The following is a 27606-nucleotide window of genomic DNA, read 5'->3' on the forward strand; positions in this document are numbered from 1 at the left end:
TAACTGTCTCTTCTTCTCCCTCAGGCCAGATTTGCAATAATTGGGTGGGCTCGTTCAGCTGCGTTGTTGAATCTGCAAAGCTTACCCAGATTTCCAGACCGTGGTGACCCCTCTGAGTCCTATAGCCAGCTTTGTCCCTTGCAACAAACTTCACTTTTGTTAAGGGCCTTTCAGGAGGAGGTGGGAACTCGGGCTGGGCCTCTAGTGAGTTACAGAGGAGGAAGGCCAGACGTGAAGGGCAGTGTGGGGTAAAGGAGTAGCCACGCGAGGGGGCATCGTGTGGGCAGGATGAGGAGCCAGCTCCGGAGCGTGGTTGCAGCTCAGCTAGTGACGGGCTGGCCAGCCCAGAAAGACCTAGATTCCAGCTAAGCCTTCCCACCGTGTGTCCTCATCGTCGGGCGAGTCCCACACACCCAGGCTGCCAATGGTGGGATCGGAAGCTACGCCAGGAAGCTCTGGAGTTGGTTGATATGGGACCAGGTTCTCAAGTAGCGAAGTGGCTCAGGAAAAGCAGCGTTCAGGGCTCCCCTTTGAAATTAGCAAATACTTGGTTTCCGCTGCCTCCCTTTGCCACCCAGCAGGCTGTGACTGAGCGCTGCCGCCAGGGCACAGAGCATGCAAGTTCATTGTGTCGTTACCTCAGCCAAACATAAGCAGGGAAGTTAACTTGCTTTGAAATTCATATAATGTACCACAAAATTGAACAAAAGTTTTTTGTTAGCCAGGCTACTCTTTCCTTCTAATAGTATGGGTTTTGGAAAGTTGATGGTAATTAGCCACGAGAATCCAGAAATTACTTAGTTTTGCATTGTATAAGGTTCACAGGAAAGCCTTGTAGATGCATGCAAATCTTTTATTACCATTTCCCACCGGGGCCCGAGGGATTGCTGGAAATCGGTGAACTGTTCTTGCTGAATACTCTAGTCACACATAAATTGGAGCCAGCATACAGTGTGATGATCAGAATAAATAAACAGGAAGGGTAATAAGGCACACCAGATAATCACTGATGACCTCAGCAATTTTATTAACAAATTTATTTCCCTAATTGGGTGACGCATCTCCGTGCTCAACTCCAGGGCATTGTAATAGCTTGCACACTGCGAAGAGGAATTAATTAGAGCCGGCTGCTCTTTGTTCCGCATTCATACTCGTCCCCCCACCGGTCTTGTAAACATTGCGCCTGGTTTCCTCGGTCCTCCAGGCTCCTCACTTCTGACCTCCCCCCCCCCCCAAATAAATAAACAGAAAGCTGAGCGAGTAGCTTAACATCCGAGGCTCCTCCGCCTGCACACCCCACCTCCCTGGCAGCTGCACTTCACCGTCAGGTTCTGGCAGAATGGCTGCTCCCAGTAGGTACTCGGAAGTCCAGGAAGAGACCTTCCCTCCACAGGCAGACACGGAGCACCGGGTGTTGGTTTGCTGGCGCTGCTGGGATGGTTCTGTCCATGCAGAACCTGGGCTTGCAGCTGGCGAGATGGCAGATCTGTCCCACTCATCCTGCCCCCCTCCCCCCCTGCAGTGCCTCTGAGGAAGGTAGGAGGCATTCCTCACCTCCGCCCTGCCCTTGGCACAGGCCGCCCATGAAGCAGACCCATGACCGGGAGCCCCCTCTTCAATGAGGACTTGCCTCACAGCTGGCCAGGACTGCAGCGTGACAAGAAAGCATGTTCCATGCAGACACTGCAGAGTCTCGCTGTGATGCCGCCTCTACCTCATGCGCCATCTCACCCGGACCATCCGGTCTGGGTGACCAGCGTCAGCACAGACGCCAGGCGTGTGAGTTCTCTCCGGAGCTGCCTTCTTCAGCGGCTCTTCACTCGGCCTGCCGTGGGAGTGATGGCTCCTGAACGTAGCTATGTTATTACAGAGACATCTAAGGCGTGTCTAGACTATCCTCGCTACCAATAGGTCTCTGGATACTATGCTCCAGAACGGGGGGGGGGGGGGGCACCCCGTCTCACTGTCCCTCCTGGATGTCCCGCAGGATCTGGATGAGGTTCTCCAGGCCGAAAATGTAGCCCGGGTCCGGTCCGTCATAGGTGCTGCGCTCACTCCAGGAGCCCTTGTATGTCGTGTGAGCGAAGTCGATCATCCGGATGTCCACTTTGGGGAGGCCTCCGGGGCAGCTGCCGGGCGAGGGCTGCGGAGCCTCCTGCGGGTGCGGGCTGTCCGGGGCTCTTTCCGGCGGCTCCTGCCCGTCGTAGATGACCAGGAGGGAGCTGGAGTAGAAGCGGTAGGAGCTCTGGCCCCTGATGACCGAGAGGAGGGCTTGCAGCTGGCGCTGGATGGGCCCCAGCAGCTCTGTCCGGAGGCGGGTCCCGTCGTGCAGGAACTGATAGAGGGCCTGTCTGAACCCGTCCACGGAGAGCTTCCTTCCGTAGTACTTGTCTTTGCAGAGAAAGTGCTTCTTATCAGTTTGATAAACCTTATGTCAAGAAAAAGAAAGAGAAAATGCGAAAATTACAAACAAACACTTGCACCTGCCCAGCTCAGCGCCACAAGCTGACATGACATAAACAGCCCCGGGGGGCAGGGCAAGGACGCTGATTTGCACAGAACGGGAGCTTCCTCCGCGCCCTTCAGCTTTACATCTGCGCTGCTTCCCGCACAAGCTCTAGCGGGACCAGGGCCAGAGACCCTTCATCCTCAGAGGCAACCCCCACCCATGAGGAAAAGGGCTGGATCTCCTTTCGTGCAAATGTCCAATGTCAACCCCAAACCATGACTTAAACCCTGGCTTCGGGCCCTCCTCAGACATTAGCAAACCCAAGCGAGGAAGCTTTAGTAGGAAGCTGAAGTCACAGCCAATGGCCTTGGAAAGCCAACGAGATTACATTTCCCCACGAAGTTTATGAAGTCCTTTCTCTGGGGATCCTAAGGAAACTATAATGGCTCTCGGGTAGAGAGGGGCGAATATTTTGAAGATAAGAGATGGGCCAGATCAGGGGTAGATGGAGTTTGGGGGCGTCTGTGCAGCTGAGGGGAGCCTGGGTATCAGAGGGAGGAGCCCAGCAGCTCTGGGGCTGTGGCTCCGCACCCTGGCACCAGCTTCTCTCCCGCCCCCTGTCATGTCTGGGCCACCAGATGGGAGCAGGGAAGAGGCACTGATGGGGGACAGTGGCAGCGGCCCCACGTCATTCAGACGGCACAGGCAGCAGCAGAGGCTGACCCGAGGCCAGTAGCGGGCCTGGCCAGAGGATGGCTTGGCAGCTTGGCACATCTGGGAAGGGCCAACACAGTGTCTCAGGCCTGTCCTGGCTTCAGATTACATGATATGTTTATAGAAAGCCAGTGTTGAAAATGTCAGAAAGATAGGATAGACTTGGTGTTGCCTTTGGAGGGTTGGGGACCGGCTGCTAAATCAGCCATCAGCAATACATGCCGGGCACCACCTTCCAAACACATCAAATCCGTCTCAGAGGGTCCAGAGAGATTCCGTTTCCACCCCAGCTCCGCCCACTGCTGCTCCCGAGGGCTGTGTTCCGAGCCTGGTGTGCGGCCAGTTTACAGACTCGGCTTCCGCTTCATGCGCGGCGGTTTCAACTAAGGAGCCCTGCGGCGTTCCCGTCACCGCCTGTCTGCTTGTGCTTTGAGTGGATAGATTGTGAGCGCAAACCGATGGAGAACGTTTATTTCCTCCTGTCTGCGGCCTCTGCATGAGCCACACCGGAGCAGCACAAATAAAGCGCGGGGGCTAGGGCAATAAAAGGTAGCCATTCCTTCGCCCGGGCTTAGGTTGTAACCTTCCGTTTTGTTAACCAGAACAAGTAGCAAGAAGCAGAAAAAGTGGCGTAAGAAGAGAGAACGTCCAAAAAAACCTCTCAGAGAGCCCTGACCGGTTTGGCTCAGTGGATAGAGCGTCGGCCTGCGACTGAAGGGTCCCGGGGTTGATTCCTGTCAAGGGCATGTACCTTGGTTGCGGGCACATCCCCAGTAGGGAGTGTGTAGGAGGCAGCTGATCAATGTTTCTCTCTCATCGATGTTTCTAACTGTCTATCCCTCTCCCTTCTTCTCTGGGAAAAAAAATCAGTAAATTATATTTTAAAAAAAAAACAACTTCAGAGAAATGCCCATTGGCGTGGCCCAGTGGTTGAGCATCGACCTCTGAACCAGGTCACAGTTCATCAGGGCACATGCCCAGGTTGTGGGCTCAGTCACCAGTGTGGGGCGTGCAGGAGGCAGCTGATCAATGATTCTCTCTCATCATTAATGTTTCTCTCTCCCTTCCTCTCTGAAATCAATAAAAATATATTAAAAAAAACAAAAACACAACTTGGAGACAGACTGCCTTACGGGAAGGAGGAATCAGCTTTATCGTTCAGAGAACGTGGAATCGACAGGCAACTCTTCCTCCCGTCTTCCCAGCCTCTGTGCACACACGGTCCTCAAAGCTCTGCTCTCCACGCGGGCAGGACCGCGTGGCCACTGTGGCCTCAGCTGCCCAAGACTGTTGGCACCACTGTCCTGAGAGGCGCTCTTTAAAAGACCCAGCGTGTCAGACAGGATGTGTTTCCCGGGGGAAGAGGGGCGCCTCTGATGCTCCCCCAAAGCCTGGTGCCTGGGCGGGCGGCATCGTGCCCTCCTGGAACGCGGGGCCACCCACCTGCATGCCGCAGATGCGCACGCCCAGGCAGGCGGAGGTGCTCTGCGCGCACTTGGTCATGTGGCGGGCCTTCTTCTCGGCGGACGCGTCGTCCCCATGCTGCCGGGTCCCCATTTTCAGGTCCAGCACGCAGGGGCGCTTGTACTGGGACACGACATTTTCCAGCAGCAGGAACCCTGGTCACGCTAGTTAAGGAAGGTCCCGAGGCCGAGGCCGCCCACGGAGGCAGGCGGCACCTGGGGAGGGGCTTTCTCTCTGGGCAGCTGGGCGCACTAGGGAGAGACGCAGGTCGCTTCGCGGGCTGCGTTCACAAGCCCACTCTCGGGGGCTAGTGAGCTGGCGCGCTTCTCCCTTTTCGCTCTGAGGTTGGAGTTTAAACGCAGGCCCTAACCCTGGCAGGCCTTGCCCAATTTAGTTTATGGCAGGAAATCATAGGCTAAAACCCCAATCACCGAATGGGCCGTCCTGTGGGGAGAGGAGTTGCAGGAATATTAACTCAGTGGAGGCATCATCCTGCCGAGATTCTCAGGGGTTAGGGCTGCAGATGTGTCTTAGCGAATCCGGTGACACCAGCGCCCGAGTGCGGGGAGGAGCCCTGGGGACGGGGCGCTTTGAGCCCAAGTTTGCTCACGGAGGACAGACAGGGCAGCCTGAGGTGAGGGGATGCCTCCCCTAAGGTCCACCGTGGCCTTCCCTCAGGGGGAGCCTCCCTCCCTCCCTCCCCATCAGCTCGTGGGGAGAATTTGGGGTAGGAGGAGGGTGCGGTGCAGGGGACCCACCCAGCCCTCTGAGGCCCGCCATCCCCACTCAGCGTGGCAGTCGCCATTCCCCCCTGCCCACAGAGCCCCGCCCCCAGCGCTGGGGCAGACACAGCGGTGGCCACCAGGGCACCAGGCTCTGCTGAACTCCCAGTCTGGCTCTCACATCATCTCTGATTTGTTTTTGGAAAGAACTGTTTTTTTTCTAGGTCGCAGTTTTGAGGGCTCCTGCCTCCCTCCCCCCCCCCCGCCCCCCGCCCCGCTCCCTCTTTCATAGGTGCACCTTCCTGCCCTGGGCACCCCGTGGCAGGGGGCTGGCAAGGATATGATGCTGCTTGTTCTGTGGGTACTCGGTGCAGAGGCGGGTCAGGTGGGCCTGGTGGCAGTGCAGACCCCACGGGTTCAAGCTCCCCCGCGTGGCCTGGTTCCCGTTAGCATCTTCCACCAGGAAGGCGACGTGGGTGCTGAGGTGGAACTCGGACCTCAGGAGGGCAGTGACCGGGCTGCAGCGGAGGGAGCACAGGACAGTCAGGGCCGGCCCGAGGATGGAGAGGGGCCCTCCCCTGTGACTGCGGGGCCCTCCTGGGCTGGACTCCGACCCCGAGGGCCCCTGGCTCCTCTCCAGGACACCGCGGGCCTCGGATGCCCTTCTGCCCAACCCCCCCGGCAAGCAGCCTCCCCTCGGAGCAGGCGCAAAGGCACGCTTCCGCCTCTGATGGCCACGGAGGCGGGCACTGCGGGGCAGCAGCCGCAGGAGCAGGGGGTGGGCTTAGGCTGTCCCCTTGAGCCCTGGAAGTGCCACGGGGGGGCCGGGGGGGGATGTGGGTCCTGGGCCCCTCTCCTGCCCTCTGCGCCTGGCTTCCTGATGCTGAGCCCGAGCGTAATTAGCTCTGCTGTGCTCCTGGGGAAGGGCGCTTTCCCTGAATGAGCTCTTCTGTTTTCCCACAAACGTTAACCCCCCAGGGATCCTTCTCATCTGGAAAAGGTCAGCCGCATTTCCAGGTTTTGGCGACTCCCCAGGGCCCTAGTGCCGAGGCGCCTGGACTCTGTCTCCGCATCTGCTAAGGAAAGGAGGTTTCCGAGGCTGGCCGCCCTTCCTCCACATCGGTCTCCCGGGGTTTCTGCTCTGCACAGCTGCCCAGAGACGCTTCACGGTCTCAGTGAAACAGGAATTTAATGAAACAAACAGGTGCTGAATGCGGCTCTGCCTGGGGCTGCCTCGAGAGGCGTGGAGAAGAGGTGCCCCTTCCTGTCACAGTTCTAGACAGAGCCTCACTGGGGCTCTCATTCTCCGCCTGGCCTCGCGGGCGCCCTGGGTCTTGGCACGGGGGGGTCGGGGGTTGGGGGTGAGGGGTGGGAATGCTGCTCCCCGCTGGGGACGAGCTCCCAGCTCTGTCACCGCCAAGTGGCCTCACCTCTCCGGGAGCGCGTGTGCCAGCCGGGCGTGCTGCCACTGGGCGAGGGGCCCCGCACTGCCGCTGCCGCCAGTGGTCTGCTGGAGCTTCTGCCATATCGCCACCGCCGGCCCCGCCGAGACCTGGAAGGACTCCTGGTCCTCCCGCAGTGGGGTGGCGACCAGGCTGAGGTGGCCCAGGCTGTCTTTCTGTAGGTGAACCGTGATGGTGCCTGCAGAGCACACGGGAGGGGTGGGGAAACCAGAGGGAATTGCACGGGTCGGGCGGCATCCTGCTGAGTAGTTTCATGGCGGTGGTCACCCTTCCCTTCCCCCGGCTCCTTTCTCACGGAAGAGCATGGGCACGGGCCTGGGTTAGCCTGAAGCCGACCTGCTCCAGGATGAGCCCAGCGCCAGAGCCCTCGGACATAGCCACGGGCTCACCTTGGCACAGGCCCCCTGTGACAGCCACCCCTTCCCAGTCACACCACAGCTGCCCAGCTGGGCCCAACCTTGGGGCGTCAGAGCTGGTCTGCCAAGAGGGGCCCCTGCCAGATGGCGGGGAGGGGAGTGAGCCATTCCTCCCTGCCCCTGGTCTTTGCCTCCTCCATCGTCCTTTCTCTCCCTTGTTGGTATCAGACAGCCTGCAGGGCTTGTACTCATCCACCCTCCCCTTCTCTGGCCTGGACAGCGTTCCTCTGCTTAGACGCCCGGCCCAGGAAGACTGTGGGAGGGGTGTGGTGCTCTGGGCCTGAGAGATGCCCCCGCTTACAGGGCCTCCCTGTCTTTCCCGGCCACTGGCGGTGTAGCCAAGGCTGGACCTCCCCCTTCTCCCTGGGGGTGGCGGGCGAGGAAACCCAGCGAGCGCGTGCTGACTGGGCTCCTCCGCCGGCGGCCACAGGTGATCAGCGCGGCCGGACGGTCACAGCTCGCGGCCCCTTTGGGTTTCTCACTCTCATGGCAGAGTCCCGGCCTCGTGCCTGGGCTGGCGGCCAGCGGGTGCTGGCGAAGAGGGAGCGGCCCTCCACGCAGGAAACCGCCACGCGTGGTTTTGGGAGAGCCAGGTCTCAGTGCTGGGCCCCGCACTTGGCCCGTGGGCCTGGGGGTGACAGCTTTCCAGTGTCCCCGTGGTTCCTGAGCCCTCGTGCTAACGGTTCCTTTAAAACGTGCTCCTCACGTCAACCCCTTCGCAGGGGCCTGTCACTCTCTGCTGGTCCCTGACTGAGGCTGGGCTGCCTGGGCTTCCGGATATTTCTTTCCTGCCCGGCCACAGGGTCACCTTGTCAGCGTTCGTGGTAATGTCTGTGGGACCCCTCTGAAGGAGGCTGAGCTCCTGCCTGCACCCCACCCACCCTCCGAGGCTGGTTGAGTGGACACTCGGCCCTCTCCCTAACTCAGCAGCTGTTCTCCCAGCCAGCGGGATCCTGGGGGTCCTGTCCCCTCAGATTCCCGGTGCCCTCTTTCTGCAGCCCGAGAGTGACGCTGTTTCCTCCAGCTCCTAAGATACTCTGCTCTCCTCGCTCACCCCGGACCCGTGGCCTGTAAAGCCACAGTGACCCTAAGGGTAATACTGTACTGAACCCCACAGTTCAGCTCACCTGGAGACGGCGCGCACCCTAGACCAAGCCCGCAGAGCAGGCGGCGGCCGCAGGCAAGGACTGCAACCCCATGGCCCCCCGCAGTGACTGCCACACCCTGCGTGGCCGTGGGGGCCGTCATCTGTTACCAGCTCTGCGCAGGCTGACTGTGGTCACGGGGGCCGAGAGAGGCCTGGCGCCCCGAGGAGCCGCACCCGACCTGGCTGTGGAGGGGGACAGCTGTCCCAGGGGGCTGAGGCTTTCCTGGGAGGTGCCCTTCCTCCCGAGGCCTGGGGCCCAGCGCAGATCGGCCCTGCGAACAGTCTCCAGCTGCCTCCATGACGGGAGCCGGGTGTCGGTGGAATCCAGGCTGCTAGAGACTTGGGTTGTTCTTTTCGTCAACAGCCGTGTGGGCCCTGGCCTGGCCTCCCGCTTGCCCTGTGTGTCTATGGGGACGAGGCCTCAGAGGCCCAGGGGCTCCCAGAACACTGCCCCTGCCTGGAGAGCCCTGGCTGCCTGCTCACCAGCCTCCCCGAGCAGCACGACCTGCTGCCGGGCCAGCTGGGTGGACAAGTGCCCACTGCCCCGATCGCCATGCCACTGTCTCAGCAGTTTAGGTTTAGCTGGGCAGCTGCCTCAGCCTTGAATATTCTGTCCCGTATTTATTTTTAAGCTCATGAGAGCCTTTATCTGCAGCTCACTGTTTGTAACATGAACCAGGCTCACCCACTGGCCAGCTAGACCTGGGAGCGCGTCCTCACTCACCCGGAGCCGGCAGGCAGGCTGGGAGGCAGAGGGAGGCAGCCCAGGACGCTGTCACGCCCGGGAGCCAGCAAAAGCCCAGGGTGAGCGCCTGGCTCGGGGAGGCTGCGCTTGGGAGCGAGGACCCTGCCCAGCAGCCCTGAGGCCATCTCAGTGAGGGCGGTGACAGGAAGGGGTGTGCCCCTAGGCGCAGTGGCCACTTCAGAAACAGCCCTTCACTCCGGGGCTCCTCCGATTGGAGAGAAAAAGGGAGACCCCGTGGCAGCCTGTGGGCACTGGAGTGGCACCGCAGGCCGCTAGCTCAGTGGCCCTGGGCACGTCCCATCCCTTCCTCACTGGGCTGGGCGGCCTGGGCACTGGCATCTGGGGAGTCCATCTCTAAGAGTAGCTGGAGGAGCAGAGCCACACTTGGGAGTCAGACCTTGAGGCTTTGGATCCTGGCTCTGCCCACCACTGGCTGTGTGCCCGAGGCAAGTCAGGTGACCTCTCTGCCTCAGTTTCCTCACCGTGAAATGGGGCTACCAGCCCCCACCGCAGAGGGCTGCTGTGAGGATTGGTCTGGACCCGCCAACTACGCACAGGGAGTTGTGTTGGGCACTGAGGGGCCACCAAGGCCGAGCTGGTGGGACCCTAACCCTGTGAGATGACGCCTGCCCAGCCGAGAGCCTGAGGGTCCCTTTCCCTCTCCCCACCTCAGCTCCCTGCCCTGAGGGTGAGGGTCCCTGTGGGGCCCACGCCAGTGTCTGTAGACATGCGTTTCCTTAGGTGGGCCCCGAGTTGTACTCGTGAGGGGGTCAGCGTGTCTGCGTCATTGGAACCTCAGACTGAGTGTCGCCTAGACCAGGGCTCTGCCTCCCCCTCCCCCGCCCCTCCGCGGGGCTGCGTGGTCTCACCTGGGGGGTGTCTGTGGTTCCCTGAAGCAGATGTTTGGGAACACCATCTCCTGAGGGAAGCCCAAGGCGGGACAGAAGTGACCGCGTGGCTGGTGATGTGCGTAGCTCTGAGCCTTGATCAGACTAATCTATCACCTAGCAGAGCCCCAAGGCGGCTGGATCTGGGATGGGCCCTGCCCGAGGGGGCAGTCAGGGCAGGAGTGGGGGTGCACAATAGACCAGTGCCCAAGGGTGGTGCAGTCCCACCTGGAGGAAGGGGCACATGGGGACGGGAAGGGGTGGCAGCCTCGCCCACTCTCCTGCTTAGCCGGGGCCTGTGCTCAGAGCGTGAAATGCCACTGGCAGGAGGCTACCCATGCAAGGCCCTGCCACCCCTTTCTGGGTTGAGTTCAGTCTCAAAAGGACAGACATTCATTCCAGTGGTGCTCTGACAAGATGGGCAGTGACCACAGAGCCCCAGAAGGCCCTGCCCAGGCTGTACCCTAGCTGTGTGCCCGTCTAGTGTCTGATGCATTTGTCTGGTCTCAGACACTCAGGAGGCCCCGGCAGGTGGGACTGAAGCAGTGCCCAGGGCTCAGGCCTCGGCCCCCAACCAGTGGGTCCCAAATGGGAGCATGCTGAGTACAGATCCCTGGGCCCTAGTCCCGGGATTCTGATTCCCAGCTCTGGGGTGGGCCCCGGGGAACCTGCATGTTCTCTCTCTCTCTCTCTCTCTCTCTCTCTCTCTCTCTCTCTCTCTCTCTCTCTCTCTCTCTCCTAGTGACTCGGGTGCAGTCTGAGATCAGCCGCACTGGGGTGCCGATGTAGACAGGCCTGCCCCAGGCTCTCAGTCACTGCGATGCACTACGACACCTGGACAAGGAGGGCAGCGCTCGCCGTCACAGCTGGACCCTCTAAAGGAGGCCTTTTCGCTGAGCCCTCGGGCCTGGGGCTGGCAGGCATGCTGGGCCCGGGAACCTCATGTACAGAAGGCTGGGCGTGGACCACAGCCAGGCTCTGCGGGAGGTCCTGCCTGGGCCCGAAGTGGGCAGCCCCCCACCAGCCTTCTCCGCCAGAGCCCCCTGGTGCTCGGATCAGAAGACATACCGCTCCGTGCCCGACTTCCCAGGCCCTGCTGGAAGGCAGCCCACGCCCTGCTTTGCCCTGGACGAGGCTTCCTAAACCCGTGGTGTCTCCGCTCTGCCATGTCCTGTCGTAGGCCCAGGGCAGGAGGTCCCTGCCAGCCCTGTTTCCCAGCCACGTGCTCCCAGCCCAGCCACGCGCCCACTTCACTCGGTTCTAATTCCTCGAAGCCGGTGCTTGAGCTAATTTGGAAGGACTCCAAGTGCTATTATACTCCAGCCCCGGACGTGAAGAGTTCAGAGAAACTAGGGCAGCGAACTGGCTGCGGGAGACGGGCATGTCTCCATGGCAACCGCCACACACACCAGACCGGCCCGGCCCAGTGCGGCGGCCCCAGCGCGTCTGCGCGGACACTCACCTCTGTACTGCGGGGTGAACCGCTTCATGGCCAGGGGCAGGGACTCGTAGAACCTCTGCTCCCGGGAGACCAGGGGCTTGCACACGGTGTCCTCGTCATACTTCATCACACTCAGGTGCCCCCCCACCTGGTGCAGGAAGGGCTCCAGGAGCACCAGCCCGGCGTCCCCGGGGTCCGCACTGTCCTGCACAACCATGTTCTGAGGTAGCAGTCGAAGCTCCAGGACAGAAGGCCGGGCGGTCAGAGGTCCTCACCTTGCTCTTGGGCCTTGGCCGCTGTCATAGCACAGCGTTCTTCCCAGCTGTGGGCTCGGCGGGCCCCTGCAAAGCAGAGGAGGGAGGAAGTGATGTGAGTGACATAGAGCCCCCAGCCCCCAGCCCCGGGAGGGACACAGAGCCCCCAGCCCCCAGCCCCCGGGAGGGACACAGAGCCCCTGCCCCCAGCCCCCGGGAGGGACACAGAGCCCCTGCCCCCAGCCACCAGGAGGGACACAGAGCCCCCAGCCCCCAGCCCCCGGGAGGGACACAGAGCCCCTGCCCCCAGCCCCCGGGAGGGACACAGAGCCCCTGCCCCCAGCCACCAGGAGGGACACAGAGCCCCCAGCCCCCAGCCCCCGGGAGGGACACAGAGCCCCAGCCCCCAGCCACCGGGAGGGACACAGAGCCCCTGCCCCCAGCCCCCGGGAGGGACACAGAGCCCCTGCCCCCAGCCACCAGGAGGGACACAGAGCCCCTGCCCCCAGCCACCAGGAGGGACACAGAGCCCCCAGCCCCCAGCCACCGGGAGGGACACAGAGCCCCCCAGCCCCCAGCCCCCGGGAGGGACACAGAGCCCCCAGCCCCCAGCCCCGGGAGGGACACAGAGCCCCCAGCCCCCAGCCCCCGGGAGGGACACAGAGCCCCTGCCCCCAGCCACCAGGAGGGACACAGAGCCCCCAGCCCCCAGCCCCCGGGAGGGACACAGAGCCCCTGCCCCCAGCCACCAGGAGGGACACAGAGCCCCTGCCCCCAGCCACCGGGAGGGACACAGAGCCCCTGCCCCCAGCCACCAGGAGGGACACAGAGCCCCTGCCCCCAGCCCCCGGGAGGGACACAGAGCCCCTGCCCCCAGCCACCGGGAGGGACACAGAGCCCCTGCCCCCAGCCACCAGGAGGGACACAGAGCCCCTGCCCCCAGCCCCCGGGAGGGACACAGAGCCCCTGCCCCCAGCCACTAGGAGGGACACAGAGCCCCTGCCCCCAGCCCCCGGGAGGGACACAGAGCCCCTGCCCCCAGCCACCAGGAGGGACACAGAGCCCCCAGCCCCCAGCCCCCGGGAGGGACACAGAGCCCCTGCCCCCACCCACCAGGAGGGACACAGAGCCCCCAGCCCCCAGCCCCCGGGAGGGACACAGAGCCCCCCAGCCCCCAGCCCCCGGGAGGGACACAGAGCCCCCTGCCCCCACCCACCGGGAGGGCACAGAGTCCCCCTGCCCCCGGCTACCGGGAGTGAACAAGACTGTAAACAGGCATTGATTACTCCTGGAATAATTGGTTACAAGAAACTAGTAACAGTGATTGCCCCCGGGGAACAGGCTGAGAGGGAGACTTCTCTATTAGTAAATACATTTTTGTATCTTTTGCATTTAAATATTCAAACATTTTAAAAAAATCAAAGTTCCCAGGACTGTAGGCTTCCAGAGTGCAGAGACTGTTTTAACTTCTCTGTCATGCTGCCCGCCTCCCTGGGGGAACACGACCCCAGGCCCAGGAAGAGAGCAGGTCCCTGCTGTTGGGGACTTAGCATCCCCGGGGCCTGGGGCGTAGCAAGGCTTCATCTCCGCAGGTATAGCCGTGCACCATGGATTTCCATGGCTCCACAACATAACTGCTGTGACCTTGGGCCTCTTGAACCTCTCTTGGCCTCAGTGTCCCCATCTGTGGAATGGGATCATCATGGTGCCTGCCTCATGGAGTTAGGGACAGAACTGAGATAACAGGTGAGCCCAGGGCCCAGAGCTAAGTGCTCAATAAAGGTGATTAATCATGAGCATTTCTGGCATTATTGCCTGGGGGAAGGCAGGCTTTCTCACCACCACTTTGCAAATGAGGAAAGCGAGGCCCGAGCTGCCTGGCCTGGGGTCCAGCAGGGTCCAGGAGCAGAGGGGAAGTAAAGCGGGCTCCCTGTCTCTGGGCCTGGTCCTCCGCCACCTGCTGCTCCCCTTTCCTCCCGAAGGGTGGGCTTGCTGGCCTCAGGCAGATGCTGGGACTTGGCTGCAGATGCAGCTCCTACAGGCGTCCGGACCTTGTCTCAGGAGGGGGCCAAGGAGACACTTCCCGGAGGCTCACACTCCTCGAGTCTGCGAGGACTTCTCACAGCGGTGCCTGTCACGGCCGAGTTATTAATACTCCCCTCTGCTGGGCTCCCCGCTGAGGATGTGACCAGGCTGGGCAGCGCTGGGCATGATGGACCCTCCAAACGACCTTCAGTCCAGACGGGGCGTGGCCGGCTGGCTCCTAGCACAGCTGTACTGATCGCTGTGTGCGGGACCCTGGCCCAGAGAGCCCCAGGAGGCCCTGAAATCCCCAGCCCGCTCATCCTTCCCTGGGGGCCTCCCCCCATCAGCTACTGCTCTGAGGCACAGTGCTCACCCCTCAGGAAGCGGCAGGCGTGTTCTGCCTGGTTTGTGCATTTGCTTCCGGGTGCAGAGTGAGGCTTCAGAGCTGCCTGGGTGGCTGGAGCCTGGCTGGGCAGGCAGGGCTGCTGGGAGGCCTTGGGGTGAGGAGGCCAGGCCTGGTGGCGAGGGGCGGGGGGGCGGCTGTGCCTGAGACCACAGCCCAAGCCTTCTCCAGCTCTCCTCTCAGACCGCAGAGGTGAGCCCACCTGGGAGCCTGTGCTGGGACCGGAGAAAAGACGTTGGCGAGAGGCATCGAGGTACAGGGGAAAGCGGAGATCGGCCCAGGCCCTGAGCGGTCACCGGTGTGATCCCCAGTCGGGGCACATGCCCGGGTTGTAGGCTCGATTCCCCAGGAGGGGGCCTGCAGGAGGCAGCCAATCCATGTTTCTCGCTCTCTCTCTCATTGATGTTTCTCTCTCTCCTTCCTCTCTCTTTAAAATCAATAAAAACGTATTTTTTTTAAAAAAAGAAATCGGCCCAAGTCTGAGTTGATGCCACAGTTGCTTGGCAAACCCAGTCCTGCTTGCGACTTTGGCGGAGGTCAGACGCAGGAAGAGAAAAACCGAGGTGGCCCGACACCCCCTGGCCAGGTTGGCCTGTCCCTGGGGAGAGGAGGCAGAGGCCCTCTGTCACCAGAGGGACAGCAGGTTGTAAGGTTCACTTAGAGCCGCTCCTGGGAGGGACCTGGGCCCTGTCCCTCACACTGTCTCCTGGGCCGGGCCCCGCACTAACCAGGCTGCCAGCTGAGCAGCCCAGCTCCCTGACACTCCCCGGCGGCGCCCCAGCAGCCCCCCGCGTCCCCCTCCCGCGCTGGGCAGGCCCGAGGGGCTCTAAGCCCCGGACGGCAGCTCACAGTGAGCGTGGGAAGGATGTGATGCTGGCGGAAACGCAGCCCCTGTGTGGGCCGGGCATGTTGCAGGTGCTTTACGTAGATGAGCGGTTAAAGCCTCACAACCCCGCGGGACGCAGTGTCGTCAGCCCATTTCACAGACGAGGAAGATGAGGCACAGAGAGGTTAAGTAACTTGCCCGTGTGCACCAGCTAGCGTGGATTTGAACATTAGCCCAGAGCCTGCTCCCCCCGATGCCGCGGGGCGGCTGAGGCTACTGTGTATCTACTTTGAGAGTCAGGAACGGAGCAGTGGTTGTCTGCTGGGCAGTCACCCTGTACTTTTCAGAAAGCTGGACTGGACAGCGGGGGAAACTGAGGCTCTTTCTCTCAAGGGTGCTCTTAGCGTGTATCTAGGTGACGTCTCCTCAGACTCCGAGCTGTGGTCTGCGGCTAACAGGTTGGTAAGCAGGGGTGGCGGGAGGGCAGAGGGCGTGGCAGCAGCACGGAGCACCTGCTGGGCTGGCAGGTGGGCTCTGATGCCCAGGGAGGTGCCCGTGGCCTCCCCGTGGCCTCCCCGTGGCCTCCCCTGGCCTCCCCGTGGCCTCCCCGTGGCATGAAGCTGACCTTGGATTCCCAAGCTGAGGTTTCCCATCTGTCTGGGGTGCAGCCTCTGCTCTGGGGCGAAGCCAGGGAAGGCCTCCTTTCTCATTCCTCCTCGGAGTCCCAGGAGCTAATTCACCTGCAGACCTCTCTCGGCCGGGCCTTCCTTCTGCCGCGCGGGCACTTGTCATTGGCGTGGCCTTGGCCTGAGCTCAGCCTCTGGGCCCGGGTCTGAGTCCTGACAGCACCAGGCGAGGAGCAGGAGCCCAGGTCTGCCCCGGGGTCCCGCCAGCTGGCCGAGGCCCTGGACGCACTGGGTTCCCTCCCACCGCCGCGGCCTGGTCATGGCGCTCCATGGAGGCCTCATCCCTGTGTCCCCACCACGCGCTTGTCACTGCGTGCGGGACTCTCAGCTGACTGAGCCTGGTGCTGGGAGGGCAGGCGAGGCTCTCCCTGAGACGGACCTCACGCCCTCTGACGCAGAACTCACAAGCGCCCTCTGACGTGGACCGAACACCCCAGGCTCCCTTTAGTTCTTGGAGGGAGACAAATGTCTGCCCCCCCCCCTCCCTCCTACGCCTCCTCCCCCAGCCCAGGCTGGCACCCAGCGTCCTCCCTAGAGTTCCTTGGGGAGGGACAAGAGGGCGTTAGGACAAAGGAGGAAGAGAGGGAGGAGGCGAGGTGCCAGCAGCTGGCCAGCTCAGCTTAAAGCCCCCGCTCCCCGGAGGAGTGGACCGGTGGCCCCGGTCGGTGTCCTCCTGCCCTGTCACTGGGTCATCTGAAGGACATACTGGGCCTCACTCCAGGAGGGTCAGGGCCCATTTCTCTGGCCGCCCTTGAGCTGCTGTGGAAGGGCCTGGGCCTGAGTGACAGCCAGCCCGCGCTGGGTCGCAAGGCCCACCCTGGTCTGAAAGGAGGTCGCGGGCTGCATGGCCTGCGGTTGTGCTTGGCTGCCAGAGTGGGGACAAGTGACAACAGCAGGGATGCACCCATCACGCTGAGCTGGTGAGTGTCGGCTGGCACTTCCTTTCCTGGGTGCCTGCCTGCACCTAACCCTGACCCACACACTGAACTCAAGATCATTGAACATTACAGGTTTTTGTTTAAATCCTCACCTGAGGATATTTTTTTCTCAGATCCGGGCCCAGAGGCCCGGCCGAGAGAGGTCTGTGGGGTGAATTAGCTCCTGGGACTCCGAGGAGGAATGAGAATGGAGGCCTTCCCTGGCTTCGTCCCAGAGCAGTCGCCGCCTGTTTCTCACCCTTGGTTTTCAGAGAGAGAGTGGGAAGGAGTGAGGGGCGGGAGGGAGAGAAACATTGATGTGAGAGACATTATCGATCGGTTGCCTCCCACATGCATCCTGACTGGGGCCGGGGATCGAACCTGCAACCCAGGTACACGCCCTTGACCAAGAATCGAACCCAAGAGCCGTAGGTGTGCAAGCCAACGCTCCAACCACTGAGCCACGCTGGCCAGGGCTACAGAAGGTGTCTGTATCTGCTTCAGACTCGCCACTCGCATTTCAGGGAAGAGGGCAGGCAGAGCCACACATCACACTGGTCAGGGTTTAGACTTGGACTGACGTGGTCGTGGGCTGTTCGCATCGGCCTGTCAGCTCCGGAGACAAGTCGCTGACCGCCGTCACCGTCGGGCTGCTCACCGCTGTCCTGGCGCTCCGCGGGGAACACGGGTGATTGTACCTCCTCTCTCTCTCTCTCTCTCTTTTTTAAAACATATCAGTTATTTAATCGGGTTCTTATAAGAAATCCAGAACCCCAGTTTGTGAGGATTAAGCCCATTGGTGAGAGTGAACAGAGCGCGGGGGTAGCCCTGGAGCTGAGGAACAGCTTTGATTTTTGGCAGAATTTGTGAGTCCACAGCTTTCTGGTCAACCTTGCGCTGAGCTGTAATCTCCTATTTCTCTTTCTCTGTGTCGAAGGTCTCACCCTCCCGGTGTCTGGGCGTGCGCAGCTTCTTCTTGAAGTAAGCGTCAGTGAGATGTTTTCACACCACTGATTCAATTTTGGTGGAGGTGGCGATGACAGATTTCTGGTGTGTCCTACGAAGAGGAGCTCGATTGAGGGACAGAGGTCCAGGCACAAGTGGCAAGCCCTGCCCAGCTGCTTCAGGAACACCACCCTCTTGCCTCTGTGGCGCCGGTGAGGAGATCAGAGTGGGCCCCGGAGGGGTGCTGGCCCGCAGTCCGCACATGCTGGCTGGAGGGTTTCTTGCCGTGGCTCAGCAGCTTTCGAGGCACATGTTCAGGAGGATGATATGTAGGCCTTTTGTGAGTTTAACCACTCGGGCGCCACCATTCTTGTCGCCGCCAACTGGTTTGTGACAGTAGCAGGAACTTCCTGCTTTTTCTTTTCAGTCCTGGACTTAGGGGCCGAAGGCTTCCTCTTGTACATGGCTTTCGCGAACACATAGCCGACCGGGAGGACCTGCCGATTCCTCTGACGGGACGGGGTTTCGGCTGCAGTGGGGCTTCCCCTTCTCGGGGGCCTTAACCTTCCGCCGGCATCGGCCTTCTTCTTGGCTTCAGGTTTCTTCTCCTTAGTATCGGGCTTCTTAGTCTTCTTTTCACCCGCCATCTTGCAAGATGGGGAAGAGCCCTCCTCTCTCTCTGAAGGTTAGTGTGGCCACATGACTGGCTCCTGCTGACCTCATGGGGGGGGGCAGTGACCGGGCACTCCCGCTGGGAGCGTTGGGAGCAGTTCCCTGGCCGTGGGCGTGGGAGGCAGGTGTTGCATGCGCAGCACGACAGAGAAACAGACGCTGTCGCATCAGGCCACGGAGGCTTGGGGAGGCTGCTAGGCAGCACGGCTCGCCTGTGGCCGGCCACCGCCAGATGCGCAGGACAGGCCCTCAGCCGGAAGCGGCCTCACTCGGTCAGACACGCAGGTGTTTCACGGCACAAAGACCGCTCTACCCTCGCCGCCCCCGCTGAGCATCGCCTGTGCACCCTGGCTTTCCAGTCGCCGCCTGCTTCTCACCCTTCCCGCTGGAGGAGTGAGGCTTTCCCAGCGTCCTGAGCTCCTGAGCACGGCCCGGACTTCCTCAGGCTCCTGCCTGGCCTGCCCCTCGGGCATCTCTGGGTCCTGGGACCCAAGCAGGCGCTCAGGCCAGCGAACTGTCCGAGGCCCCTCCAGGCGGTGTGCCTCCGCGGCCGACATCAGACACGGGAGCCTTCCAGGAGCCTGACCGCTGGGCGTGCGGGTGCCACAGCCGGGGCAGCGGGCAGGTGGGCTATCAGTGCCCGGGTGAGGGCGCCCGCGGGCCTGTGGAGACCTTGCCCAGAGCCGCAGCAGCACCCGCATCCTCTGCAGACTCCACACGCACGGAGCACCATCATTTCTCAAGTGTGTGCCAGCGCTTTGGTGATTACCGAGATACAGAGTCATTTAAAGGCATTATCGCATTCCTAGGAGTTTTATCATCATCCATTTTCTTAATCAGCAGATACTAAATGTGTATGAGTATCGCGGGGGACTCGTGGGGAAAAATTATGCTGAAAGGGCCCTAGTTGGAAAGGTGAGGAGGGTGCTGCTGTTGCTGAGGTGGCGGTGGTGGGAGGGGTCAGGGGGAGGGGTGTTGGCCTGGCCTGGGGGGGGGGGGCTTGAGGAGGGGCTGTTTTGGGGAATATGTGTGCAGGGACCCGGAGGGAGGAGGGCGGCTGCTCGGGGAGAAGAGGCAGGATGCTGCGTGGCCTGGCCCAGGTTCGTGGCCCCACACTGCTGGGCATCACGAGGGGACGGAGGGCACCTGCCCTGCGATCAGAGGTGCCTGTCCGTGCGCTCACTGCCGGGAGGAGGGGCCCCACAGGCACCATCAGCGCCTGGAGATGCCAGGGAGCACCTGCCGTCGGTGAGGGAGGAGGGGGCCCGGGAGCCGTGGAGAGTGGAGAGCCGCTCGGGTGGTGCCGGGCAGGGCTGTGCTGCTTCCCCTGCGGGGGAGGGGCCACCGGTGGGAAAGCACAAGGTGATTTTCTGGAGGAAAAGTCACGTGTTAAAATCCATTCTGAAAATGACTCGGGGCGGTGGGCCGTGCATCCTCGCCTGGGGCCCCGGCCGGCGGGGTCAGCACCGGACGCTGGGGGACCTCGCACGTCGCCGCCCAGCGTGGCCGAGACGCGGCTCTACCGCAGAGCCGGCCTTCATATTCCCCAGCGGCAGCTACTCATGTCCAGGCTGATTCTACCCTTTGAGAGAAGGTTTTCCTCTCCTTTTCTCTTAACATTTAAAATCTCCCTCTGTTCCTCCAGCTCGAGGAACGAATGTGACTTCAATACGGCGACTGCTGGTCTAGGAGCCTCAGCGCTGACAAACGTCCCCGCAGCCGCAGTGTTCTGCACGCTGTCACGGCGCCCGGGGCCCAGCTGGCTCAGCCGCCGAGCCACCTCAGCCGGGTGGGGGGCTTCTCCGCCCCCCAACATATCCCCACCTCAGACAGCCCCGGGCACCCTGGGCCAGGCCAGTGACCCAGCACACCCCCTGGAAGCCACACCCAGACCCTGGACGCCGCCAAACCCAGACCTCACGCTCCCCGGCCCGGACACCCGCCCCACCTCCCCCTTCTCTCAGGATCTCAGGGTCTGACCAGCCGCCACCCGTGGAAGAGACTTAGGAGCCGGGTAGACGGCCTGGCCCGGGGGGAGCATGGCACTATGGCCACCAGAGAAACTGCTGTTCGAGGTCAAAGCACAACGGGGTGCAGCAAGTGTGCGGCGCGCGTGTGTCGATGAGTGTGTGAGTGTGCGGTCGCGGCGCACGTGTGTCGATGAGTGTGTGAGTGCGGTCGCGGCGCGCGTGTGTCGATGAGTGTGTGAGTGTGCGGTCGCGGCGCGCGTGTGTCGATGAGTGTGTGAGTGTGCGGTCGCGGTCCCTCAGAGCTGAACTGGCCGACTGAAGGGGGAGCCCATTGGGGAGAACGGAGCGAGCGAGCCTTTCACCAGCAGAGGGCAGCCGCCGCCACGGCCTCCAGAGGGAGCCGGCCAAAACCTCAGCCACAACCACCGCCCGGCCTGGCCTGGCGACCGGCACATTCCTAACCCGCCTGGCTCAGCGGGCCCGTCCTCAGGCAGCCCGGGCACCTGTTTTAGCAAGAAGTTGTCAAGACTGATCACCTCAGGTTTCCTGCTTGCCACCCCCTGCCTTTTCTTTCTTCTTAAAAGGTGTTTATTTTTGTTTTCAGTGCTCACCCAAGGGTATGTTTTCATGGATTTTGGAGAGAGGAAGAGAGAGAGGAGAGAAACATTGACGTGAGAGAAAAACATCTATCAATTCCTCCTGTACGTGCCCTGCAACCTGGGCATGTGCCCTGACGGGGAGTCAGACCTGCCATCTTTGGGGGCACAGGACGCTCCCCGGAGCCGCCCGCTGGGGCACTGCCCCCGCTTTTTCTACAGGCTGTCTGGCTTCGGAAGCTTCCTGCCCTGGATGAGACACATTCTGGGAAGTGGGGTGCTGGCTCAATTCATGGGGGAGGGACCCCAAAACCAAGGAAGGGCTTGCGGGGGAGGAGGAAATGGGTGAGGGTGCTGGGCCATGGTCGTCAGCACCTCCACTCAACAGGTCCCCGGGGGCAGGCGGGCCCCACAGGGGGAGGAGGAAGAGCAACCAGCATAAGGTGAGGGCTGCAGCTTGGCGCTGGTGTGGCCCCTCCCTGCCCTCCTGCCCCGCCCCGCCCGCCCCTCCAGCCGCTGCCCTGGGGAGCCCTGTGCCACTGCTGTCCCCGTGCTGCTGGTCAACAAGAGGCACGCGGGTTTCTTCCTGGGAGGAGTTATTCGCGGGCCCTGCTCGGAGCTGGAGAGAGCAGGGGGAGCTGCTGCTGGGAGGGCACTGGGAGGCCCAGGGGCCAAAGGCCCTGCAGGCGTTTCTAGGTCCCGGTGGCTGGCGGCTCCGGCGGAGCACGGGGTCGCTAACCTGTGGCGGAATGACCTACTGGGTGGGGCGCCGGGACTTCTATAAACTATTTCACACACTCGGCCTGAGCTTGGCTGGTGAAACAAGTACGGCAAAACTCCAACTATGCATTAACGCCAGGTGTGGGATGTGCAAGTGCTCATTATAGCCCCCCGCAGGCTTAAAGTTCCTCACAGTAAAACAGTTAACAATAAACCAGGGCTCTAAATGCTGTAGCCACTGGCCCTGGCCCCTGGCGTCCGGTCCCTGGGGAAGGGGCCTGGCATGGGTGTTTCCAGGGCCCCAGATCCTGAGGACCAAGGACACTCAGGTCAGGCCAGGTTCCCTGCAGAGCACAGACGAGCCCACGCAGAGGGACCCCAAAGGCTCTGCCACTGCCCAGGCGGGGTGCCCATGGCCGACCTGCCCCCGCTCCATGGGGCGCCCGCTCAGTCCCCAGGCCACGCCCACGGCACTGATGTCATCCCAGCCCTGATCCCACCCAGTGGAAGGGTGAGGCTGCCGGGACAGGACATGCTGGGACAGGACATTCCTGGGCCCAGGGATGGTGCCCACTTTTCCTGGGACAGCTGCCTCTGCTAAGGGTTAAACCCAGTGTGAAGTGTGAATCATTGGCTCCAACCCCTGCCCCTGCCCCTACAGCTTCCTCTGTCGCCCCCGCTCAGCCAGCACCCCCCTCAGCCCAGCATGCCCCCCTGCTCAGCCAGCACCCCCCCTGCTCAGCCAGCACCCCCCTCAGCCCAGCATGCCCCCCCGCTCAGCCAGCACCCCCCCTCAGCCCAGCATGCCCCCCTCAGCCCAGCACCCCCCTGCTCAGCCAGCACCCCCCTCAGCCCAGCACCCACCCCCACGCCCCTGCTCAGTCCAGCACCGTCCTACCCGCCCCCCCCTCCGCTCAGCCCAGCACCCCCACTCAGCCTAGTACCCCCTTCAGCCCAGCACCCCCCCTGCTCATCCCAGCACCCCCCTCAGCCCAGCACCCCCCCTGTGCCCCTGCTCAGTCCAGCACCGCCCTACCCGCCCCCCCCCTCCGCTCAGCCCAGCACCCCCACTCAGCCCAGCACCCCCACACCCTGCCTTCCTGCAGGGGCCGCAAGAAGCAGAGGTTGGAATTAGTCTAGGGGAGGAGACCAAGGTGGGAGAAAAGCAAATGACAGAATTTCTATGTTGCCGAACTGCTGGAACTTTCCCCCACACCTACACAGACAGACACACAGACACGCTGCCACCTCCACGGGGCAGATCCTTACTTAATCAGCCCTGGATGGAGGCGAGGCGCACCCCTCAGACCGCTGGCACCATCAGGGGGCAGCAAGCCATGCCCATGCCTCCCCCAGGGCCGCACTCACCAGGGCCTCCTGCCGGGAGAGCGTGGAGGGAGGGTCCAGCGCTTGCTGAGGGCGGCGGGGCACAGGCCTTCCCGGCCGGGGTGGAGGAGGCACCGTCACGGTGGCACTGTGGAGAGGTCTGTGCAGAGGGCCAGGCTGTGGTGGCCGGGGTGGGGAGGCCACCTGACCCTGGGCTGGCAGGCGTGGCATGCCTGCTGCCAGCTGGTACTTGCTGCTCTGGGCAGGGAGGGGGGGGAGGAGGCAGAGGAGGAGTGGGCCGTTGATGTCAGGCCCTGGCAGCCAAGGGCCAGTTGCCAAGGCCCCTGGTTATCTTTTGATTCCCTAGTTGGTGAGGCAGGCTAGGGTGGGGGTCACATTCTCCTTTCCCGTCTCCCTGCCCCACCCTCGTCCCCCCACTCACTGCCGTTTCCCCCAGGTCAGCCAGGGAGAAGGGAAGTGGTGCAGCAGGACAGGCAGCCAATCAGCTTGGAGACAGGCTGGCCCAGGAGCCTGGGGCAGTGCCTGCTGCCAGGGGGCTGCAGTCTTGGGTGGCGGTGGGGGAGGGGGTGGTGGGCTGAGGGGGACCCCTCACCTATTTATCGGGGAGCAGCAGGGCTTTCTGGAGGGAGCAGCACCCACGTTGGGTTTGGGGGAGGGTGAAAGAGTGGTCTGGGTAAGGGAGAGCCCGCAGAGGCCCCGAGGCAGCGATGGGGAGGACTCGGGCTGGAGCGTGCAGGCAGCGAGGGTGGGGGTGACAGATGGGCCAGGTGTGTGCTGGGAGCTCTCGGCTTCGAGGAGAGCAGACGGAGGCGGCATCAGTGGGTGACTCCAGGTGACTGTGGTCTGAGGGGAAGGGCAGTGGGTGGGGGCAGGCTGAGGGTCAGCCTTGGTCAGTTCACGTCTGTGCCCGTGCAGGGACAGCTGGAGCAGAGGCCAAGGACAGGGGTTTGTCACGGGACAGCTCAGGCCTGGGTGAACCTGGACCACGTGCTGGAGGGTCTGAAGTCTGCCCTTCAGGAAACTCAACTACCCTGCCCTGTGGCTGCGGGGCCCCTGGCACCGGTGCCCCGGCCTGGGCCCAGCTGTCCCCTCCTGCTTCTCTGTGTGGCGCTCAGCCCCCAGAGCTCAGCAGCAGTCTCGGGGCTCAGCCGCCTTTAGCCCCCAGGTCTGGTCCAGCCTCTGACTCTGAGCACCCCCCTCCCCCGCCCACTCCCGGGCCCTCGCTTTCTCCGCCTGTTGGCTCACGGGGCCTGGACTGTCCTCCAGCTCCGAGCCACACTGCCACCCCCTCCCCTCTTGGCCTCTCCCGTGTCCGAGGAGAGCTCGCTCCACAGGCAGCCTCGGCCTCCATGCCCTTCACCGAGCAGAGGAGCCGGTGGTGAGCGCTGGGCGAGCACCCAGGTCTCCTGGCCCCTGTCTGCTCAGCGTGCCTGCACCCACTCCGGGCCTGGCACAGCACAAGCTGCTCAACAGATGTCTTAGCAGCAAAGTACAAGGTGTCCTGGGACAGCCACAGCAAGGGGCCTGCCCGCCCACTGCCCCGCTGCCCTTCCTGTGGCATACATCCCGCCCCACCTCAAGTCCTCCCCACACCCAGACAGGGCCGCGCCTGCAGGCGTGAGCGCGGGTCCTGGTGTCCCGAGGCCCGGTTTAAAGTGTGTGGAGGATCCCCCCCCCCCCCCCCCCCCCCCAGCCAGGGCGGGAAGGTCGCATTTCACCAGGCTGCCCAGAGCCTCCTGCCTGCTTGGTCCCTGGCACGGCCCAGCCCTATGCGAAGCTCCAGCTCAGGTTACCTGGCCCTGGAAAAGAAGGGTGGCCTCCTTCCCCTGCCCTCACCCCCCTCCCCTTCCCCCCTAGTCCTGGGAAAGTCCTGGGAGCCCTAGAACCACCACTGGCTGAGCCGGGACCCTCGGGGTGCGGAGGGGCCCGGCCTCCACCTGAGCTGGGTGGCAGAGAGGGGCTGAGCCGGGGCAGGGCCTGGAGGGTCAGGCACGTGCCAGGACCTGGTTTCTGTTTTTGGTTTGTTGTTGTAAAGAGCCAGACGCCACACTGACTTCGTCTCCATTCATTAGCAGCAGTTTGGGGCCTGATATGTGATCGGAGACATAAATAACACACAGACCCGCGGCCGCGGCCGTGACCTGGCATTTCCTGGTACGCAATCGAAAAGGCCACTTTGTTTCTGCTTCCTGGCCGAGGCCAAGCTCCCTCCATGGTCACTTCCCGAAGCTCGGCTTTGTCTGCAAGGTGCCTGCTGCGAAGCCTCTTTCCACAGCCTCGTCCTGGGCCCACCTCGGCCCCACCTCGGCCCCGGGACAGCTGCCCGCCCGCCCGGGCCTGGCCCCTCCCTCCACCCGGAGATCACCCTGACCAGCTTGGCTCTTCTGTGGACAGAACATTCCAGACCAGCTCTGAGACGCCGCCACTTGGAGGCAGGAAACGGCTGGGGCTCATGAGCACACGCCAGCCACTGGGGGGAGGGCGGGGCTAGCCCCCCTGGGGCTCCCCTTCGCCTCTCCCACCCCAGCCTGACTGACCGCCTAGGGCCTTCCCCTTCACTGCTGCCTTCTGGGCAGTTTATTCGTCACCACATCCATCTGCACAGCCACTGCCGTAGCCACCACCTCCATCTCCCACACCGAGGACTCCTCACAGCAGCCTCCCTGCACCCCCGCCCCTCCCCCCCCCCAATCCCTTCTCCCAGAGGGATGCTTAGGAACAATTCAGGTCACCTCACTTCCCTGCTTAGTACGCTCCAGTGCCTCCTTGTCCCCAGAATACGGCCCAAAGCCCTCCCGAGGCGAGCCCCGCCCCGCCCCCGAGGTCCAGCCACACCTTGCACGGGCCTGTGCACTTGCCGTCCCTTCTGCGCGGGACGCCTGGCCTCACCTCTCCAGCTGGCTAACTCCTCTTGGCCCTTCAGATGCCAGCTCACGCATCACCTCCTCCGAGAAGCCACCCTGGTCTCTGCCGTCTGCCCCAGCACCTTGCTTAGCAGCAGTTGTCCCAGACGCAGCGGCATCCCAGGGCCGCTATCTGCTCCTTGCCGCTTCCCTTCCTCAAGGACAGGGTCCCCAGCGCGTGGCACAGCAGCCAGGCTCCCAGCGCCGCTGGTGTGTGAACTCAGCCTGGGCTCCCGGCCTCCCCTCCCACCCTCGCCCTGCTGCGGCTTTGGCAACCAGGGGTGCGGGAGTCCGGGCCCGGCTCAGCCCCTCTCTGCCACCCGGCTCAGGTGGAGGCCCAGCCCCTCCGCACCCCGAGGGTCCCGGCTCAGCCAGTGGTGGTTCTAGGGCTCCCAGGACTTTCCCAGGACTAGGGGGGAAGGGGAGGGGGGTGAGGGCAGGGGAAGGAGGCCACCCTTCTTTTCCAGGGCCCACAGGAAGCTCTTCTCAGCCACTCCCTCCCCCAGCTGCCTCACACCCAGGTTTCCAGACGACAGTTCCAGGACATGTCATCACTCCCTTCCCTTGGGACACAGCGTGGCCGCCCTCCTCCCCTCGTGGGGCCCCAGCGGGGCACACCGCCTTCCCTGGCCTTGCCGTGCGAGGGCCTCCAAGAGCTGAGTGAAGGTGCGAGGCGGAGGGGGAGCGCACCCTGTCTTGTCGCACCCACACTTCTCTGTCTCCCTCCTTTCCTGCCTGGTCCTTATTTCTTCTGCTGTCCTTTCTGTTTCTGGTTTTTCTTTCCTCTCTCTCACATTCTCGTTACTGTTTTTTTGCTGATACTCCCTGTTCTCATGCTGCTGTGTCCAGCCATGTGTGAGCGCGCATGTGTGCCCCAGCGTGAGTGTGGGTGTGTGTAACAGTGTCGAGTGCGGATGGGTGCACGAGTGTGAATGCAGATGGGTGCACAAGTGTGAGTGTGTATGCATGCACCAGCATGAGTGTGTACTTGTACAAGTATTCATTCAAGTGTGGTGTGAGTGCCTCTCTCAGGGGAGCATTTGGGGCTGAACAGCTGTGTCCTAATTAGTGGGTCTTTGGGAATGGGGGCTCTGGGGAGGGCAGGGGACAGGGTTCTGCCCAGAGCCTTGGGCACTGAGGGACCTCACACAAGCCTTGGGTGCCCACAGCAAGCTCCCAGAGATGGTTGACCAGTGTCCGCCACAGGACTCCACACACTGGCATTGTACTCACCCACCTACATCCCCAGTTTCCCCTGAGTGGCCCAGGGCCTCCCTGGATGGCAATGCCCTAGACCAGTGGCCGGCAAACTCATTAGTCAACAGAGCCAAATATCAATAGTACGATTGAAATTTCTTTTGAGAGCCAAATATTTTAAACTTAAACTATAGAGGTAGGTACATTGTTATTAACTTAATTAGGGTACTCCTAAGGCTTAGGAAGAGCCACACTCAAGGGGCCAAAGAGCTGCACGTGGCTCGCGAGCCGCAGTTTGCCGACCATGGCCCTAGACCAGCCGTGGGCAAAGTACGGCCCGCGGGCCGGATCTGGCCCGTTTGAAATGAATAAAACTAAAAAAAAAAAAGACCGTACCCTTTAATGTAATGATGTTTACTTTGAATTTATATTAGTTCACACAAACACTCCATCCATGCTTTTGTTCCGGCCCTCTGGTCCAGTTTAAGAACCCATTGTGGCCCTCGAGTCAAAAAGTTTGCCCACCCCTGCCCTAGACCATCTGGGGCTCGGCCACCTCCTCCCTCCCTAGAAAGCCAGGATGGAGTGCAAGCGGCGGAGGTCGCTGTCCAGCCCCTCACAGTCAGAGGAGACTGGCGGCTCCCCAGCAGAGCCCCCAGTTCCTGACCCCACCTGGGAACTTCTAGCCTGGATCCTG

General features: G+C 62.4%; 1 protein-coding gene and 1 pseudogene across 2 annotated transcripts; both read right to left on the bottom strand.

Moving 5' to 3' along the window:
• Positions 1-986: 986 nt before the first annotated feature.
• Positions 987-23017, bottom strand: IP6K3 (inositol hexakisphosphate kinase 3). Of its 2 annotated transcripts, none has more exons than XM_036356667.1 (6): positions 22831-23017; positions 11470-11789; positions 6780-6990; positions 5692-5867; positions 4607-4782; positions 987-2428 (listed from the first exon to the last, which is right to left on the bottom strand). In XM_036356667.1, the coding sequence occupies exons 2-6, from the start codon at positions 11663-11665 to the stop codon at positions 1961-1963; spliced, it is 1227 nt and encodes a 408-aa protein (XP_036212560.1). In that variant the 5' UTR covers positions 11666-11789; positions 22831-23017; the 3' UTR covers positions 987-1960. The 2 variants fall into 2 exon arrangements, with proteins under 2 accessions (XP_036212560.1, XP_036212561.1); XM_036356668.1 differs by having other exon boundaries at positions 22732-23017.
• Positions 17051-18257, bottom strand: LOC118679660 (annotated as a pseudogene).
• Positions 23018-27606: the final 4589 nt, after the last annotated feature.

Source organism: Myotis myotis, unplaced genomic scaffold (assembly GCF_014108235.1).
Source record: "Myotis myotis isolate mMyoMyo1 unplaced genomic scaffold, mMyoMyo1.p scaffold_m19_p_26, whole genome shotgun sequence".
In the NCBI taxonomy this organism is placed as follows: Eukaryota; Metazoa; Chordata; class Mammalia; order Chiroptera; family Vespertilionidae; genus Myotis; species Myotis myotis.

Bases quoted from the DNA above. Each gene is read 5' to 3' on its own strand.
- IP6K3 (XM_036356667.1), bottom strand. From the start codon at position 11,665: ATGGTTGTGCAGGACAGTGCGGACCCCGGGGACGCCGGGCTGGTGCTC. The intron at 6,991-11,469 runs GTGAGTGTCCGC...TGTGCTCTGCAG, and splicing joins GTTCACCCCGCAGTACAGAG to GCACCATCACGGTTCACCTA. The intron at 5,868-6,779 runs GTGAGGCCACTT...CCTCCGCTGCAG, and splicing joins GCACACGCGCTCCCGGAGAG to CCCGGTCACTGCCCTCCTGA.